This window comes from Rhea americana, unplaced genomic scaffold (assembly GCF_003343005.1).
Source record: "Rhea americana isolate MKP2758 unplaced genomic scaffold, rheAme1 scaffold_115, whole genome shotgun sequence".
Taxonomy (NCBI): Eukaryota; Metazoa; Chordata; class Aves; order Rheiformes; family Rheidae; genus Rhea; species Rhea americana.
The window spans coordinates 354,609-374,731 of record NW_028185206.1 but is presented as its reverse complement, the minus strand read 5'-3'; the positions used below and the strand labels follow the sequence as shown (position 1 = coordinate 374,731).

General features: G+C 42.3%; 1 protein-coding gene across 1 annotated transcript in view; it reads left to right on the top strand.

Moving 5' to 3' along the window:
• Positions 1–20,123, top strand: part of ELP1 (elongator acetyltransferase complex subunit 1) — a 32,966-nt gene that overhangs the window by 3,837 nt on the left and 9,006 nt on the right. The window contains 24 exon segments of the mRNA XM_085317317.1: positions 1,576–1,656; positions 2,012–2,097; positions 2,844–2,943; positions 3,837–3,927; positions 4,433–4,556; positions 5,230–5,323; positions 5,783–6,013; positions 6,286–6,456; positions 7,100–7,199; positions 7,516–7,698; positions 8,468–8,574; positions 9,069–9,172; positions 9,989–10,042; positions 10,140–10,245; positions 10,916–11,031; positions 11,812–11,885; positions 12,207–12,285; positions 12,545–12,624; positions 13,542–13,682; positions 14,722–14,807; positions 15,428–15,576; positions 16,420–16,543; positions 16,980–17,077; positions 18,475–18,697. Of these exon segments, the coding sequence (XP_085173443.1) occupies positions 1,576–1,656; positions 2,012–2,097; positions 2,844–2,943; positions 3,837–3,927; positions 4,433–4,556; positions 5,230–5,323; positions 5,783–6,013; positions 6,286–6,456; positions 7,100–7,199; positions 7,516–7,698; positions 8,468–8,574; positions 9,069–9,172; positions 9,989–10,042; positions 10,140–10,245; positions 10,916–11,031; positions 11,812–11,885; positions 12,207–12,285; positions 12,545–12,624; positions 13,542–13,682; positions 14,722–14,807; positions 15,428–15,576; positions 16,420–16,543; positions 16,980–17,077; positions 18,475–18,697 (2,802 nt within the window).

Here is a 20,123-nt window from a genome sequence, read left to right as displayed (position 1 = left end):
CTTGTCCCTTTTTTCAACTTTACTACAGATGTCTTTCCCTTAGAAAATAAACTTAGGCTTAAGCAAAGCAGAATTGCAGAATCATTGAGGTTGGAAGGTGCCTCAAGAGATTATCTAGTTCTACCTCCTTGCTCAAAGCAGGATTAACTATGGTAGGTTGCGCAAGGCAATGTCCAATCAGGTTTTAAATATCTCAAAGGATGGAGACTCCAMAACCTCTCTGGACATTTCTGTGTTAGATCACTCTCATGGTGAAAGAGCTTTTTCTTATGTGTAAACGGAATGCTTTAGGCTTTGATTTGTCCTTAGGCACAGCTGAGAAGAGTCTGGCTCCAACTTCTTCACTCCCCCTATTCAGGTATTCATACACATTGATTCACCTCCTTCCCCACCCCACCTGAGCCTGTTATCCTCCTGGCTCAGTAGTACCAGATTTCTCAGCCTCATCTCTTGTGACAGAAGTTCCAATCCCTTCATCATCTTCACAGCCTCTCACTATATTCATTCCAGTATGTCAATGTTTCTCTTGCACTGGAGAGCCTAGCGCTGGACACAGCACTGCAGATATGCCCTCAGCAGTGCTGAGCGGAGGGGCAGGATCACCTCACTCAACCTGCTGACAGTGTTCTTCCTAATGCAGCCCAGGAGGCTGTTGGCCTTCTTTGCTGCAAAGGCACATCAGTGCCTGGTAGGTATGTTGTCTACTAGGACCCTCAGAGCCTTTTCTGCCAAGCTGCTCTCCCGACAGGCAGCCTGCATTCTGAACTGGTACCTGGTGTTATTTCTCCTGAGGTGCAGCAATTTGCATTACCCTCTGAACTTCATGAGGTTTCTGTCTGCTCATTTCTCCGTTCTGTTGCATTCCTTCTAAGTGGCAGCATAGCCCTCTGGTATCAGTTGATATCAATTAGGCTTCTCTATTTTGTATTATCCGAAGCTTGTTGCAGATGCCCTGTGTCCAAGTCATTAATGAAGATGTTAAACAGCATTAACCCCTGGGGTATGTCATGCCACTGATCACAACTTTTTGAGCCTGATGCTTCAGTCAATTTCCAGTCCATCTCACTGGTCACTTATCTAGCCTGCAACTCATCACTTTGTGAGGATTTTATAGGAGGCAATGTTGAAAGCCTTGCTAAAGTTGAGATAAACAAGATCTGTTGCTTTCCTCTCCTTCACCAAGGCAGTCATCTCATTCTAGAAAGCTTTTATATTGGTCAAGGGTGGCTTCCAGGGTGATTACTCCTAATCACCTTCTTGTCTTTAACATATTAAGAAGAATATTTAAGAAATGCCAGCTAATATTTTGAAAGTGGAAAGGATATCTTAAGATTAGGCCAAGAAGTTTGGTTTTGAAAAGAGAGACTGGAAGGTGTTGTTATGCTTTTAAACAGTTGTACTTTGGCTTTGAGAGGCTTTCTGCTTTGAAGGATATATTCTCTTTTGTATCATTATATCATTGGAAACATTTCTATCTTAAAGACCATGACAGAACAATAGGACAACACAGGGAAAAAGGTTTTTTTTCACCCACTGGAGATACATTACTAATACTGTTTCATATCTACCCTGTAGGTCAGCAAACACTTATTATGATGACAAGAGATTTTGAACCCATTACAGAGAAGCAAATCCACCAACATGATTTTGGGGAAGGTGAGAGGCTGCACTGAAATCAAGTTGCTCAAACTGATTTCATTGGTATGTTGTAAACATGTGTTAGGTAAAAATAAAAATGGAGCTGAGTATTTACTAGAGCTCAAGAAGCAATGTAGACTGTAATGCTGCTGGGCAGCTGAAAGGAAATGCCAATATTTTGATTGTCAGCAGAAATCTAAGTAAGTTCCCTGCACTGGAGGACTTTCTGGGCTATGTACATTTCCTGTGGCCTTTCTGAGTTAAATCTGGGTGGAAGGTGTGGGTGGCTTGGAGCTGTATTTGTGTTTGCTGTGGAGTAATCGTATAGAGTAGTCCTGTAAATCTTCCACTGCCATGATTATTTCTTCTTCAGAAAAGTTTGTTGCTCTTGGATGGGGTAAAAAGGAGACACAGTTTCATGGATCAGAGGGAAAACAGGCAGCTCATCGCAAGCAAATGGTACTGTAGTAGTTTTCTTATATTGGGCCAATGTTTCCTGGAGCGGGGTGGGGCTTGAATAAAGTGAGTTTCTCTTTCCTGCAGTGCCAGTTTTCCACTACCTTTCCTGGTAGTTGGTCCATATGCATGTCTTTTCCTCAAACTCATTCTGTATTAACTTTCCTATCTGAACTCCAGTGTTTTTATCTTCCTCCTAATTCAGGACAACAGTGGAAGTACTTATGACTTTTTATGTGGACTTAATGCAAGGAGATCTTTGAGTCTTGGTCCTTGCAGAGGTAGAGGCTCCCTTAAATCAAAGTAACATTCTTCTGAGTTTGAGTGTTATATACCAAATCAGTAATGTGGCCAGGAGCTGTAAGATACACAGCACACATTTCAGCTGAGAAAAGGAAAGGAAAAATAACAGTGGGCTGAGCTCCCTGGAGGCCTTGTGACCTAGCAGAAGGGAAGGCTCAGCCAGGTGTGTGACTGAGGACAGTCACAGCCCTCCTGTGTGTCTCCTGCTAGCATGTACACGTGCARGAGAAAGATATTGAATTCACAGACAGTTTAATTAATAGCATTTTTTAATAGTAACATTCTGAGTAAGGAATTTTTACCGTTGTAGTCTTAAAGTTATTTAATGGATTAATTTCATGACAAAGTTCTTGAAAGGCGAAGCTTAAAATAGCAATGTGCTCCATGTAAGCTAACTCAGCAGTTGCTTTTCCAAGTTTTCATATAACTCATCTGTGAAACTTCAGGAAGTGCCACCTGCTTCAGCCTGGGATAATGGCAGGCCTCGGGTGACTTGGAGAGGAGACGGGCAATTTGTCGCAGTGAGTGCTGTCTGTCCAGAGACAGGTATGGGACAAACTGCTTTGAAATACCAACACATGTAGGAGGCCTTTTAAGCAGAAACTAGGCAAGGCAAGGTCCAGCTGTTGTGTATGGTCTTTTGGCCACTTGATACTAGAGAGTTGAACTACTTACACACTCCATCCTCTCCTAAAGCAAGCATTTTATGAACATAGTATTTTGAACACTTGGGAGTTTGTTTTTCACTCTGCTGAGAGGCCATGAGTACCACCTGACCTCCTTTTTTCACTAGTTTTTAATCATTGCTCAGGTCACCTCATAAGCGCAGGGTGGGGGTATCTAATGACCTCTCAGTACCAAATGGAAGGATCTTTTTAGATGTCTCAAGACATATTGTCTCTCTTTCCAGAAATCTAGGCTTACATATTTTTGTTTGGGTACTGATATTTCTTTCACTAAATTTTGCTCTAAAACCAAATAGGTGACAAGCACATACATTTTTTCAAAAAAACTATAGTYGATGTCTTCCATGATTAATCTTATGGTGCATTTTAGGTGCCTTTAATTAGTTTGCTGAACTGTAGCAAAGACCAGCTGTGGGAACAGTTTGGGTTTTGCTCTTCAGTACTTCAAATTAAGGTCAAATATTTGCATTCATAGGAAGATATTAACATTTCAGCAGGAAAGATGGAGAGGAGAATGGCCACCACTGAGCTATATTAGACTGAAAGTCTGCTCAGTTTTTGCAGTCACTCTTACTTTGGGAAAACTGCCTGAGACAGGTGATTGTGATGTTCTTACACCTTATAGTGTGCAAGAGAAGCTTCTTTCATGTGCACTAAAATTTGCTTTCCTTGATCTCTGAAACCATCTGTAAGCTAGAAGTGTCTTTCTGATGCCTTCTCACAGCCTTGTCTCCCTGCTTCTGAAACCTGTAGGTGCTCGTAAAATCCGAGTGTGGAACAGAGAACTTGTGCTGCAGTCAACAAGTGAAGCTATCTCAGGATTAGAACAAGCACTGGCCTGGAAGTGAGTGGCAAGCAATCTGCATGCTGGCAGCAGAGTGCTACTTTTTAATCCCTAGCTGCAGTCCTTCTTCAGCATTAATTTAATTCTCTTATTCTTTCCTCAAGTTTTGGGAAAAACAAAGCTTTCTTTTGATGCCTCATTAGTAGGGCTAGACACTTAAACCCTGAAGAGCCTAATTCTTGCATCATGTTTGGGGGTAAAAGTGAGAGATTCTTTGTGTGGTCAGTGTCACCTATTCAGGGGCTCAACTACATGAGGAGGAATAGTGCTAGTCACTTTGCTTGTGCTCAAACTTCCCTGCTGATCTGAGTGTAACAAGCCCTGAGAAGTTTGTGCAGCACCCATCATTTTAAACAATGCTGTGGAAAACACATACTTCTGTTGCTCTTTTTCTTCAAGTCTCTTTTGTGTGAAAGTTTTGTCTCTGGAGAATGTTGGGGTTGGTTCTTGTTTAAAAAGACAGTGAATGTATTTGCAGCCACTTTTAATGTGATTCTGTTTTAAGGCCCTCTGGAAGCTTGATAGCATCCACACAAGAAAAACCCAACAGACATGATGTTGTTTTCTTGGAGAAGAATGGACTTCTTCATGGAGAGTTCACCCTCCCATTCCAGAAAGGGCATGTTAAAGTAAGTGTGTCTTGTATTCAGTAAGAATGTAATGGAAAAGAGGACTACATCTTTCTCCACACTGTCCAACTACTTTTTGGACAAAGTCTTTAGCTTAATGCTTAGTRCTGGTTCTAGTGAAAAAGCTAGTCTTTGCTTTTAGGCCTGAGAAGAGAATGGTAAAGAAGCCCATGGAGAAGATGCAGTRTCCTTTGCAAGCTGTAGTGCAGAGAAGTGAGGGGATTTGTAGAGATGCTTCTGGCTGCTGTACAACTTCTGTTAAGCAAATGCTTCACAACTGCTGTCCAGGATGTGAGCCAGTACAGGAGTGAGGTGAAAAGAAAGTTATCCCAAGTAATGTAAGTGAGAAGAGAATGCTAGGTGGTTGTTTCAGCTTCTGCCTTTGGATGCTGAGAGACCTTTTGGCAGATGCTTTGTCAGTGCCAAGGAAAGAAAGAATTATGCTGTCATGTCTGTTCTTGTATCACCTTTTCAGCTGTGTAGAACCTCTGTGAGAGGGGTTCTGCTTGACTCAGTGTGTCAGGAGCTTTACAGTACATGGATGCTTTCTCAGCTCCTTACCCTTGCTCCTTACACTGTTGAAAAATAAGGAGCAACTCAGGTCTTGCAAACCAGTCTGGCGCATGCCCACCCTGTGCAGAGGCAGGAATAAGACTCTTGTTTGTTTCTGCAGGTTAATGAACTGCTTTGGAATGCAGATTCTACAATCCTAGCTATATGGCTGGAAGACCTTAAGAAGGATGAGAACTGTGACCCCAACAGTTATGGTGAGAGTGCTCTGTGAAGCTTTGGCTCTCACATTTTTCTGATAACATGATCAGCATTCATATTCCTTGACAAGTTATGAGATGTGGAGAGGTCTACCTACAGCTTGGAGACTCCCTGTATTAGCAAAAGAACTGCTAGTTCAACTTGAGCTCAAAGCATCTTCCAGGCTGATTTATCTGGAAGTAGTATTAATAGAATGTTGGAGATGTAATCTCTTCCTAAAACACTAGCACCCTTTCCCTAGCAGAGAACTGAAGGAATTCTAAGGCTTTGGCTTTTATGAGCAATATGTGCAGTTAAGATTTTCTTTGGGCTTCTTGTGTGAAGCAGCCCACAGGTTGGAGTGTATGAATATTATTTCCATCACAGTTGGCACACCCCAAGAAAGCAGTGGCAATAGGAAGGGTTTGAGATGGGTCTCAAGCAGCAGTCTGTGGTAACCATTTATTTTGCTGCAGTTCAGCTGTGGACCACAGGAAACTATCACTGGTACCTGAAGCAAAGTCTGCATTTTGGCAACTTGGAGAAGAATCAGTTGGTATCGCTGCTGTGGGACCCAGTGATTCCATACAGACTGCACATCCTCTGCCAGGGTTGGCACTACCTCTCCTATGACTGGCACTGGACCACCAACCACGGGCTGGGGGAGAGTAGCCAGCATGTGGCAAATGTGGCTGTCATAGATGGAGGTAAGCAGAATCTGAGGAGGTGCTGCAGCCCTTTRGATGCAGCCTGGCTGGGACTGCTGTGATGGCTCTGTTACTTCCTGTTTCTACAAAGCTGTTAGTGAGAGGGAGCGTGGAATTGGTGGAAGCTTAGATGTGGTTTAATTAGATTGCCAGCTAGGAGCATGGCATCTCTCTTTTCCTGTAGCATTGTTTCTGCTTTCAGTAAACAGCCTGAGAAGAGCCTCACTGCTGGACTGGGCTACAATCTGGTTTCTCTCTTTTTTCTTCCACAGACAAAGTTCTTGTCACAGCATTCCAGCATGCTGTGGTGCCCCCACCCATGTGTACCTATCAGATCCAGTTCACACACGCAGTGAATCAGATTGCATTTCACACAGATCCCAAGCACAGTGGAGACATGGCTATCCTGGATGCTGATAACAGAATCTCTGTATATAGATATGGTGAGAAAATATTGCATGGTGCTATTAGGAGAAATCTGCTCTCCCTGAGAGCAGTACAAGTGGTGCTGGTCACTTGAACCTTTAGTAGTCAGGAGTCAGATATAGCTGGTTTGGATATAGATCCCAGCTCTATCCTCATGTTCCCAGCAGCTTGGGTGGCACAGGAGAGTCTTAGTGTGGTGAGTTAACTTTGTAAAAAGGCAGTGCCCAGTAGTTGTCTGTGTGCTCATGCTGGTGACATCCATCTGCAGGGTTGATTCACTTGAATATAATGCAGCAGGAGGCATCTTAGATAATCTGTTCTGATGGCATGTTGCTGGCTGTTGTTGGAAATGTCTGGGATTAGCCATCTAGGGTCTATGTGAGGCACCCAGCACTTTCCAGAGCGTTCATTTATACAGTGTAATATTCATTGTGCTGCAGGTCATACAACTGTCAGTGTTACTTTTCAGTTTTGTACAGTGACGTTAGGAGGTAGTTACATTCCTCAGTGTAACTGTTAATGAGGATAAGACAGTGGTTTCATGTGTTAGGATGATGTATTATGACAATTGTAATAGCCTCTGTAGGTTTGGCTTTTTAGGTGGAATGAAGGTGGAAGGGACTGATCTCTAAGCTCTGGTTTTTTTACTGTTTTTTCCAGGACAGAGCACAGTGAAGGACTCCACTGTCAGGTTAGGAGGTATAGGTGGAAATGGATTTAAAGCAGCTGTGGAAACACCATACTTGGATAAAATATACAGGTAATACAGAACTAGTCCTGTGGGGATGTGAGGGTACCTGGCTAGATGATTTGGATGTCACAACGGTGACCTCAAGCTGTTGAAGTCCTTTGATAACATGATTTCACCATACAGAGGCTCTGGCTGCAGTCAGTGCTAAGGGTTGGGTAACTTGGTGGACAGCACAGTGCTCTTTCTCCTGAGGCATGTGCTGTGTGTCTGCATAGGCAGGCTGTCTGTGCTAGGAAGATCTTGGCTTTTTCCAGCACACTGATGTTCTGTGGTAGCCTGTTGAAATCTGGTTACTTTTATTTCTGTCTCACTTATTATGTGACAGAGTTGATCTAGGCAGCATTGCCAATGAAGTGATGAATCCCCTGGGGCTCCGATTTCTCACCTGGCTCCCTGACAACAGTTTTTTGGTGGTTGGTCAAGATCAGCATGCTGCTCAGTCTGTGCTTCACCATCTAACTGCAGCACCTCATGTGACTGGAGCTGATGAGCAGCGCCTGGATTTACGGTACTAGAGAAATCTGTCTATTGTTAGTGGGGTCTAAGAGACCCTCCATACTGTGCTTAGGTGGAATTAGGTCTCTCAAACATGCATCCTGGAGGTTGAGAAGTGGGGAATTTGTCTCTGTTCTTGCAAGATATCCGAAGCAGTTCATAAAGCTGGCTACCAGACAGCATCTCCCTGTAATCCTAATGCCTGTTTCCAGCCTGATGAGAGGTGATATGCTAGCATGTTTGCATCAACGTAGGATATCTCTGTTCCTCTGCGTGAATATCAAACCATCTGGGGACTGGATCCCTGCATTTTCTTTGTCCACCATTACCAAGGTCCAGAGGGGATTGTTGCCCACGTTGTTCCCCTCAACAGCTGCCAGGTTTTGTGACTGCAGTTGAACTGAAAACAGACCACAAAAGGAAGCCACCTGGGCTGTAGAAATCTGCTTACCAAAAGGATCCTGAGAGTTCGTTTCTAGTGCACTCAGACAGTGGAGACAGGCTGATTTGCACATGAACTATAGAGCAAAAAAAGTCAACTTTGCAGTCTTCTGTAACTATGCAGACAGTGACTAGTACAGTTAGGTCAAATACGTGTTGGCTCAGGTTGATAATGCTCTGTAATGCCAGTATCAGTTTACAGATGTGTGAAAAGACTTTGTAAAAGACCCTTAAATAAACAAGGTATCTGTCCCTTCTAGAGCTGTGCACCCTTCCACACAGTTCCAGGAAATGCAGAACCTAGTGTCAACTTGATGTTCTGTCTTCTTGCCTTGTCCCAGGTTGTCTGTGTCAGTAAATGGAGAAGTAATCAGCCTGTGCTGCAGCCCAGTGACAAAAACCGTAGCTCTACAGCTGGCTGATGGGCAGATCCTGAAGTACCTCTGGGGTGAGCTGATTCCTCTTCAGATTCTTGGACTAGGCTATCATCACAAATTTCTCAAAAGATTTAACAAGATGGCCTTGCTTTCAGGGACATGAGTGGCTCTTGCAGCTATTATTTGCTGCATGCTCTTTTTGTTCTCAGAAACAGGTTAAAATTAGTAATTTGTTTTTGAAAGTAATATTAATACGAATGATAGCTCTGACTTTGTACTTTGAAAGGAAAATTGGTTCAGTGCTTTCAGAAACACTAACTGCTAGGTACTTGCCATTTTTCTCTTGTCCCATAGTGGAATAAAGGTGCTGATGGGACTGCAGAGATTACCACCTTCTTGTCTGCTGTGTGTTGGTCTTCTGTGTCAGCATTCCGTCCTCTCTCTGTCAGATACTGTAGCATCTGCAAGTGCACCTGGCTGCAGTTCCCTCGGGATGTGCATGTTGTGTTGTAATTTCTGGAGCTCTGACTGTCTGGAAAACTGTTTGATCTTCTTTGCTCTTTAGAGGCTTCTACTCCAGTTCTTGAGCCCTGGCAGAGCAGCGGTGGCTCTGCTATTCAGTTTCTTCACCCTTGTGTGCAGATTTCCCTCACCAGGATCAGTGGAGAAGTAAGTAAGATCGTGAGCAATTTGTAACTGTCCCTGTACCGAATATCTGTTCTGATCCTCTGCCCAGGGTCCAATGATGCTTCTTAACTGTTATCTTCATAAAGACCTATGCAGAGCTGAGAGCTTACCTTTCCTTGTCTTGTAGAGCCATTTGTCATGACTTGTGGCTAACACCCAGTCTCCCGTTCCTATTAATACCATAAATAATGTGATTGAAGAGTGAGGAATTTCAATTGTAAAGTCCCCAGCAGTCACTACTCTACTGCGTGTGAAAGAATCATAGAATCAGTTCTGTTCTATTTTATATGAAGTTATCCCCTTAGCAATTATGACTGCACTGAATTACAACAGATCTCCCGTTCCTACAGTTTCTTGTTAATGATTTTTTTGATAATTACAACAGCTTAAGAAATGTCCAGCTGTTGTGATAGTAGTTCCAGAATTTCTTCAGTGTGTACCCACATACTGCTTTATGGAGTTGCTGTGTTCCTTACTAATGCTCTTCCTCTAGTGCTCTAGAACCAATGTTATTGAGTAAAAAGCTGTGATTTGGTGTGGCTTCTGCTTCTGTTCTGCTACTGTAGAATTGCTGTGATGGGGTAGATGAAACTGGTGTCCAGGCATGAGTGTTTAAAGACACTTAAGGAAGAAGCACTCCTGGTACAGATTGGATGACTTCCTTCCTGTCCAGCTTCTCTAAGTAACTCACTGAGATGCTCAGTACCTTATAAGGTACTTCAATCTAATGGTGATCAGCTGATGACATTGGAGSTTGTAACACTGGCAGTTCATAATTGTTGTCCTTTTCCTTTACAGGAGGTGATCTTAGGTCTTACAGATCGATGCCGATTTTTTATTAACGATATTGAGGTACCAAAGTGTGTGCCCTGTATTGCATCCCTTTTTTCTTTTGCTGGTTGTTCCTGTTCTGCTCTGCACAGTGATAAACTTAATCATCTTTCTGCAGGTAGCTTCCAACATCATCTCATTTGCAACATACAGTGAGTTTTTGTTGGTAACAACCAACTCCCACACCTGTCAGTGCTTCTGCTTGAAGGATGTAACAGTGAAAGGTAAATGGTAGCTCTGACTGCCTGCTGCTGGCAGCTTGTGGCTGTTGTCTGGGAACAAACAAATCCCCATTTTTACTTCCATACCTACTGCATTTTGGTCACTTAGAGCAACTGCTAAAGAGACAGAGGAGGGAGGCTACTCTCTAAAGTCTCACAGACAGCAAGAAGCACAGGAGACTGGCTTTGTATATCATGGGCTCTTCTCAGGATTTGGCCCCTAGTTGTTGTCTGTTTCTCCATTTTTCAACAGTTTAGTTCTGTGTTCTCTCCCTCCCCTTCACATCCAAAGCCAAGAAGAGTTGAGGGTACACAGCAAAGAAGGGGTCCGAGTATGAACAGTTTCTGGTGATATCTCRCTCTGAGAGATACGGGCACCTTAGGAAAGGCAAAATGACAAATTACTGGTCCAGTACACTTTTTAGTGCTGCTGTCATCTGTCTCTTGAGCTTTAAGTTCATAAGGCATGGAGGACATGTTTCTGCTTTGTGTGGTGTGGCACTCAGCACTGAAGGGTCCTCATCTTGTCTGGAACAGTTAAGCATCGTTGGTGTGTTATTCTTGACTGAATCAGTGTATGGGAGCTGTGATACATCCAGCAGGACCTTACAAAGCCACACGGTAGAGCATGGCTGGAGTGTGTTCCCTGTGTGCTGATAACTGCTGTCTTTAGCCCTTCAGACTGGCCTGAGCAGTGCTGCTGTGCCCAACAATGAGGCTCTGCGCAACGTGGAGCGAGGCTCTCGTATCATCACTGTTGTGCCTCAGGACACCAAAGTTGTTCTGCAGGTCAGTGCTCTGCCCATGTCTGCTGAGGTCTGCTGCCAGGGAGTGCAGAAAAGTTGTCCCAGTGGGCAGCTGGACAAACTGCAAACAAACATGTGCAGTGCCACATAGCTGCTGTCACATCCTGCTGAGGAACACCACCTCACCAATCTCTAGCTGTCTGGAATGATTTGAACTTGTCTCTGGGAGTTAAAGAGATTAAGCACAAGCAGCTAGGTATGGACAGAATATGGCTGGATCCATAGATATGGAGAGCTATTCAGATTCCTATTGGCTGAGATAACTCAGTGCTATGTGTTGACACCACTCCCTGTGAATCTCAGACCCACATTTTAGTATTTGTGTATGCTAACAGTCCTTCGTTAGTTTTGGCTCTAAGTTAGTCTGGAGTGCTGTGCTCACTGTTAAGAACCAGCAGAGATTCCTAGAACAGAGAAGGGTTTTATTTAGAAGGCATTTCATTTAGGAGGTCYGTAGTCCAACATCCTTCTCAAAGCAGGGCTAATGTGAAGGGTAGATCAGGTTGCTCTGGGCTTTTTCTGTGTTAGGAYATACATGCAATGAAATACATCCTAACATGGACAGAACAGTTGGACCTTCTGTCCAACTAGAATATCCCTTTGTGCAACTTGCAGTTGTGCCTCTTGTCCTTTCGCCACGTACTTCTGAGAAGTCTAGCTAAGAAAAGCCTCTGTGTAGGAGAGAAAAACATTCCAGTTGGTAGTAAGTTGATGTAAAATTGCCAGTAACATGAGACATAATCATTTGAATCTTGTGTTGTAGATGCCAAGAGGGAATCTGGAGACTGTTCACCACCGAGCTCTAGTTCTTGCCCAGATTCGGAAGTGGCTTAACAGGTAAGCAGCACTTATGTATTCTGGTCCTCTCTGAGCTGTTTAGAGGTAACTGGCCTGCTTTTGTGGTGATGAGATGCTCCTTGAGAAGGGAAGGAGGCTAAACTCTTTGTCTCTTTCTCAGTCTAGTTTGCTGGCCTGTCCCACTGCAGAGTCTGGAAACGGACAAGACTGGCCTTGCACATCTTGTCTGGAAGGCCACTTACATGGCTTGTTGCCTTAACCTATTATTCCCCTCTGTACTTTCCTCTAAAGAGTTGCCTTTATATGTGAATATTGCAGCTATCCAGGATGTAAACTGTTTTACTTACCTCATTCCCTCAGGCTTATGTTCAGGGAAGCATTTCAATGTATGAGGAAGCTGAGAATCAACCTCAATCTTCTGTATGATCACAATCCTAAGGCAAGTATACCCAATTCTGTTGTACCCTTTTCTGTATCCATCAAGTATGGAATTCATTGGCTTTTAGCAGTGGGCTCAAAAGAATAAGCAGTGCTGACAGTTCTGCTTTGTGAAGGGATAACAGCTCTGGACTCCTGTGTCCTTATACAGGCAGATTGGGTTTAGCATTTCTTTCACCTTGTTGAAAGAAGATCCTTAAACTTGCTCTGCTTTCTTTACTAGTTTAGAATAACAGTAGCAATACTTTTGTTCATTTCAGGTGTTTTTGGAAAATGTAGAAACCTTTATCAAGCAAATAGATTCTGTGAATTACATCAACTTGTTTTTCACCGAACTGAAGTGAGTATAATTCTGCAAATGGAAGCTTGCATATAACCAGTAGTAGTGGATTATTTTGCCAACTAATTGGCAGTGCTCTGATGTGAATGCAAGGACTCAACTAGAAATCTGGCATGATGAGTCCTGAACACCACAGTAAGCTCAGTAGTTTTGGGGACAATCACTGTGTCAGCTTGCAGGCATTCAGTAGATTTTTGCCAGCAAGGGATCAGCATCTGATTGCTTTTTTTTTTCTTTTTTTTTCCCTCCCTTCCTTGTTGCACAAGGGTAAATGTGAACAAAGAAGGTTTTGCACCATTGTAAGAAACAGAAAGACAACATTGTCTGTCTGTCTGAAATCTGAGGCCAAGATAGTTGCTTAGCTTCTCTAATCAAATGCCCTGACCTTTTTTCTCAAAGGTTTATGGACATGTGGTAGTATGTCATTGTTAGCCTCAGAATTTTTCAGGTTTACTGAATTAAATGTTTGTTTGACAGCTGGAGCTGTCACTCAGTTTCTCTGTTTTATTTTCAGTTCAGTTTAAATTTTTGTCTAGAAGTTCAAGCAATGGCTTGATTTTCAGAAGTGTTCTGTATTTAGCGTATCCGCAGTGGATTAGTGAAAGGCATTTGTATCTTGAAAATCTTGCCTTCTGATTTTTGAGTTCACAACTGTAATTGTGAAATGTGTTCTAATCTTTTTTTTTCTCGTGCCTCTTTTGGCTGAGAATCAGTTGGGGGGAATGAAAGGCAATGGAGAGCCTTCTGGTTCTGTCAGTTGGTATGGCAGGTTGCCTGTCTGCATTGAATAAGTATGTGCTTATATTATTGTGTTATATTATTGTGTATGTAGTTAATTTCTGTGGCATGTGCCCTTTGTTTTGTGCTGGGTTATGCGATGGACTGTACTTGTATTCATAGTATTTGTTTTTATTTAGAGAAGAAGATTTCACAAAGAGCATGTATCCATCTCTGAATGGTAGCAGTAATGCTCAGCCACAGCAGCATCCTGATCAAAAAAAAGTAAACGTCGTATGTGATGTGATGAGAAATGCCATGGAACGCATTGACCCTCAGAAGTGAGCATTTTCTTATTGTAGGTGAAGGAACAGTTGCAGGGGCTTCTAGTAAGTCATTTGTAGAAAAGGGAAACTGTCCTTTCTGTCAGTTATTTCACTTTTGTTTGAGATCATTTGAGGTGAGGCAGTGTCTTACATATCCTCAGCCCATAGAACGTACAGCTGGTTTCCTGAGAAGCACAATTAATGATTCCACAGGCAGCAAAACAGCTTTTCCTTTAAGAATTAGAGAGGTTTTTTTGCTTATTTAAGAAATGCTACTCACAATTTAAAATTGCAGGGGATAGAGAGATCATCTTGGAAGATGCTGGCTTTTCAGCAAGATGGCCTTTATGAAAAATTTCACATGCTTCATCTGAAACTGTGTTACCTTTGTAAACCTGGTGTGAACACTCTTGCTGTCTCTTTCTGAATATCTCTTTGAATACCTGAATAGCTAGCTACCTTTTTATCGCTATCTTCCTTGGATAGATCAAGATCTGTCAAGGGCAGAAGGTGGGAAAGTAGGATAATAACTGTAGTTAGTGAAACACAGTATTAAGCCAATTGCAACTTTTAATTTGAAACAGTGCATAGAGAAGCAACAGAGAGTAGGGTGCTGCTGAACCCTAATAATGTAAGACATATTTCATTGAACAGTTCTGAAGAACCAGAGATCATCTTAGCTAGAAAAACTATTTTAAAATAGCAACTATGAAATTTGTGGAAGTGGAAATAACTTCATTGGAAGGCTTTCTCTTTAGAAAAAAAAAAACTACTTTTATGCAAAATTTGATTTGGAAAATTTTATTCAGCTGTCTGAGCTTCTCAAAGGTGTTTTCTCCATCATGCTAGCTGTCAGGGTAAAGAAGCTCATGTGACATGTTTGGGGAGACATGCTGAGTAGAATTTTCTTTCTGATATATTCTGTTCTCTTTCTTGTCTTTCTTATGGGAAGAGAAAACAAACAAAAATCTAGAGTAGTTTTTCCATGCTAAAACAGGAATAGACAGAGTTTTCTGCCATCTCATTTTCTTATTACTGCTTCCATTTTCTTCAGATACTGCCTATCGATACTGACAGCCCACGTAAAGAAAAGTCCTCCAGAACTGGAAACTGCTCTCCAGAAAGTTCATGATCTTCGAGGTGCAGTATCAGGAACCTAGAGGTGTTGAAAATCGGTGATCCTCTGTGCTAGACTTTGTAGGAGTTTTCTCTGTTAGTTTGGCTTACTCTGAAAATTATTTTAAGGTGGCTCTTTGTGGGGCCAGTCAGAGAAGAAGAAATGTGCTTGAAACTAGCTGTGAGATAATGGAGCAGCAGCAGATCAATTCATGTGCAAGTTATGTACCTGCCTTCAGCTCATCCTTTGCTCTAAGTATGTCAGCAAATAGCCCTACATTTGAACTATTTTTTCTTTCAGGGCTCATTTTTTTCCTGTCCAGGAATAGGAAGTTCCTGTTTTAGGCTCCAAGTATCTCCAGCTAGCAAACTTCTCTCCTGTCCTGATGCTTCTGACTTGTCACTTTTGCATACTTCACAAGTTTCCGTGCTTAGATCAGGCTTTGAAGATGCCAGATGCCTGGAAAGTCTCAGCAAACAAAGCAGGCAAAATCACCTCTCCTGCAAGACAAAATGAGCTATAAGATCAATTAAGTTTAGTCCTTATTTGGTATTAAGAATGTGTATGACAGTGCCATCCCTCTCTGAGAGCTATTCCACTACTGTTGGGGTAACTAATCTTATGTCTCTTTCTTTCATTACAGAGAATACTGCTCTAGATGTAACAGCTGTGAGTGCAGAGGAAGCACTGAAATATCTGCTTTTCCTTGTGGATGTCAATGAATTGTATGATTATTCCCTGGGGACATACGATTTTGATTTAGTCATCATGGTGGCAGAAAAGTCGCAAAAGGTCTTGGCTAATAGTTAAATCATTTTGCTGCTTACCCAAAGGTTCTCTGTAGTCTGTGGATCAGCCCACTTGTTTTATTAGGGACAGCTCTCTGCCTAGGCAGAATTTGAGCTGCCCAAAAAACCTGTCTGCTTGGAATGATGTTGGGAAGTTGGCATGGCTCTACATTCCTTAGCACTTCTTGAGTGCAGCTCAGGAAACTCAAGGTAAAGTAGGGCTGTTCTAGAGCAGCACTGCAAAGCATTTCTAGGGAAGGAGGAGATTGATCCAAAACGTTATGGCTCTGTGCCTTCGAGTCCTTGGTTCTATATTTTTGGGGTTTTTGCTTGGTTGGATGGTAGCTATGACAATAGTGTGTATTTTCCAGCAGGTTTAATTTGAAATTTCTCTATGCAAATGCCAAGTCAGTCTTAGGGTTACATTTTTCCAGGTCTTCACAGTTTCCTAATATTGGAAGAGAACCTGCTGACCATAAAATAAAATACCCTTTTGTGTTAGAAGAAATGTGTTTATCATGACCTTTCATGAGGATGAAATTGATCAGCTTTACAGCTCCAAATGTTTAGCAAATAGGAGCTGATAGAACACARTATTTGAGATATGAATACTTTTGATACTTGAATTTAAAATAGGACCAACCATTAGATACTGATGAAGTCCATTTGGAAGCCTATTAACTTAAATTGGGCATTCCTGGCAAGAGTGAATGTACAGAATTGATCATTTAGGATGGCTTGTGTTTTAACAAAAAAGTCTTTATATTGTATGATAATTGCAAATATGGGACTGTTAACAAGGATTTTATCAGATGAGCTCACCTGCAGTTTTTATTATTCTTGACAGGATCCAAAAGAATACTTACCCTTCTTAAACACCCTCAGGAAAATGGAAACCAATTATCAGCGATACACAATAGATAGACACTTAAAGAGGTACACAAAAGCTCTTGGGCACCTTAGCAAATGTGGTAAGTGTCCTGCATATGCTGCATCTCTAAGGAGAAATTCTGCAGTAGAGCATTTCTTTGTTATAGTGCCTTTTGGGTAAAACAGCTGAAGAAGGAGCTCCTTTTAGCACATAGCTAAATTCTTTTTGTTCCATGTGTTTTTAGTGTAGGTAGGAGCAGGGAGAGAGGTGGGAGAACACTTAACTGCTCTCTGATCTTTAAGTACAAGTCATCTTTTGTTCTATTTGTGGATGACTTGTCAGCAGCTCTTATTGTTGGCAGAAGTGAAGCAAACCTCAAGGAAATGAATCTCTTACTGTATTTAGAGAAGTGGAGTAGGTGTTTATGTGCTGTTGCACCTAAGTACCTCTAGCTGCTTCTTAATATAATGTACCTAGACTGGCTAGGAAATGTGTATTCTCATTTGTTGCTACAGAAAAATAAATTGTTTCCCCAGGTCCTGAGCACTTCTCTGAACTTCTGAACTTGGTGAAGGATCAAAATCAGTATTATGAAGCCTTGAAGCTGTATCCACCTAACAGCCAGGAGTACAAGGTGTGCAAGCTATGTGATTCTGCAGTGTGCTGAACAAGCTTTTAATTCTTACATGTATGCACATGCCCAGCACCTTGAATGACGGCAGGAATGAGACAGCAGCTGCTTGCATTCAAGCTCTGCAAGACGTTAGTATTCCTGTGTGGGCTGAGACTCTTCTCAAGGATATTAGCTGGAATAACCCTCAGCACTAGCCTTGTGAGGCCTGGTCATCCAAAGAATGGCTGTTGTTTCTTTGATCCCATGACTAAGAGAGTACTTGGTAGTCTAGTTTGTGCTCCATTATCTTACTGTGTGTTGGAGAACTCTCYTGTTATCACAGAAGGACTTCTTTCCTCTCTCGACTTTGTGACACCAGCTTTCTGTTTGGCCCTTGCAGGCAGGATGGGGGCACCTGGCCATTCTGGTGAATCTCGAGGTGTTAGGGCACTTGTGGATGTGTCCCAGTATCCCACAAAGTAGATAGCTGTTTTTTAGGATGTAGAATCTCTTGTTAATTTCAGTATTAGTGAACAACTTCTTTGTCTTACACAAGACTAAGGTAAAATGTAAATGAAAGCATTTAATTCTGATGCTTTAAATATACAATATACAGGTCACTGTAAAAGTAGGAGATGAAGAAATAAGAGAGGAAATAAACTCAGCTTGTTTGGAATTAGGTGATACGAGAAAGGACTTTCTTTTTGAAGTAAATCTGTTTCTGCCTGGCTTATTGGGAGTCTTCCTTTATTCCATTTTGTATTCTATGGTCAAATCCATCAGCCTCTTCTTGGTGGAGCCTGTGAGCTTTGAACAGTCCTATAGCAGCTCAATCTGTTGTTCCTTGGCAGCCTATGCCTATCTGGTTGCAGGGCCTGCTTCCTCCCTTGTGCCAGTGTTTGACTCCTGGAATAAACTGGTTCAGGAAGACATTCTAGCAAAAATCTCTCATTTGGGTAGAGGGAAAGGATTGGTTTCCTGCACTGAAATGGTGCCAGGGAGGAGCAGACCCTCACAGCCAGAGGCTGTGAAGACCAACTGCTAGCCTCCACTTAAACCTGTTAGCATAGGCTAATGTGGAGCTGTAACTCCTCTGCAGGAGATGAAAATGTTGCTTTAATTAAGAGGTGTCAGGTACAGGAGACAGAAGTTGTAGTTTACCCAGTCTTTTGCTTGGAGAGTTAGGCATTTGTTACTGTCTCTTGCTTCAGCTCTGTGTGAAATATTTCCATGCCATCAACACTTGGGTTGGTGTAAAGCTTGAAATGGGCTATGGACATTCTGCCTGAAGATTCCTCCTGGGGGTAAAGACAACCTGGGTTGGGAGGCCTTCGATTTTTTTCTTATGGACAACTACTGCTGACTCTCCAGCTCACTTTTCTTTTTCTTTTTTTTTTCCTTTTGTCCCTGCCTTGTAGGATATTAGCGATGCCTATGGGGATCACTTGAATCAGAAGCAGCTATACGAACAGGCTGCGTTGATATTTGCTCGTGCTGGCCTCTTTGCAAAAGCACTTGACTCCTTCCTGAACAGTGGTAGCTGGCAGCAAGCCCTGTGCATGGCTTCACGGCTTAGTTACACAGAGGATAAGCTGTCCAGCCTGGCACGGAGCATGGCAGGTAGGCCTTAAGAAGAGGAAAGCACGCAAAAACTCAGCAGAGTCAGGAAAACTTACTGCTGTTGTTTTTGGTTTGGTGTTATTTTTCTTGTTTTTTAGCTTCTGTAAGAATGTTCTGTAAGAACCTCAATCTTTAGCAATATTTTTTTAAAGCGAGAAGAAAGGGTCCATGCTGCCCAAAGGTTTGTGTAATTGCGCATCACCTGCCTTAGGAGCTGAGCTGGTAGGTACCTATGAATCGCCAAGATAGTTGTGGCCTTTACTGCCCTGTACTGCCTTGTTCTTGCACTTTTTCTTTGCAGCCTGTTGCAGAACTGCTATTCTGAATTTTTTCCTTGGCCTGGCCTGGTTAAGCTCAGGGGATGGAAACACTGTACAAAGTGTCTGATATGACTGAGGCCCCTAGATTTGGTTAACTCAAGTATTGTGCCTAGTCACTGATCTTKAAGGCTGTTGGATAATTCAGTGATGTGTCTTCATGTTTTCTTCTTGATGCTTGCTAGAAGCCATGGCCAGCTGATACTTGTAAGGATGTGTGCAGTTCTACTGCAGGATAAAAGATGGCTCATCTTAAAGAAGCTTGTGCCCACTAGGAGATAGTGGGCCACATGCCTGAGATGCTTGTCAGGGACCTGGCTCATATTTCAATAAGGGAAATGGAATGTCTTCCTGGATTTGGCCTTACTCAAAGGCTGATTTCAATTCCCTCAGCTTTCACTTAAAGCTGAGGGAATACGACTACTAGGAATGTCATCTTACAGATCTGGATATTCCAATATCTTATTTTTCTAGTACTTAGTACAATCTGGATCCTTCATATCTAATGGAAGGTAGATAGTTCATTTTTTACATTAGTGCTCTTACCTTTAAGACCTTTCCTAGTGCACATCTTAAATTGTAAGTATAACTTAGCGAGATGAACAGATACAGACCTCCTTAGAGTTTTTGCTTTGGCAATTTTACTTTTTTTTTTCTTTTTTTTTTTCCTTGCCTTATATATCGTTCTCCCTCTTATACAGACAAGTCAGTGTCAAAGGTGATACAGACTTATAGGGGACTAGAAGCCTCAAATCCCACAGGATTGGGATTGATGCTTACTAACCATACACAGAGAGCAGGGAACAAGCTGCTCCCAGCAGAGAGCAAGACTGTGATACACTGARGCTTCCATGAGAGCTTTCCTCTTTACTTCCTCCCCATTCACTAAAGAGACTTCTTTTCTGTTTCTATCTGCATGTGAAAGAAAYGGTCTTCAGCTGACCTTGAGGGACATGCATCAGCAATTTCACAAGCAACTGGCTGATAGTTCTGGAGGTCAATGGAATTCTTGGCTTTGGGCAGGCCTTTGCTTAAGGGGGGAAGATGGCATAAGTGTGTGAACAAATAGAATGCGCCTCAGTGAGTGGGACTTTTCCACTGCTTTGTTTTTTGGGCATAAAATGCAGCTA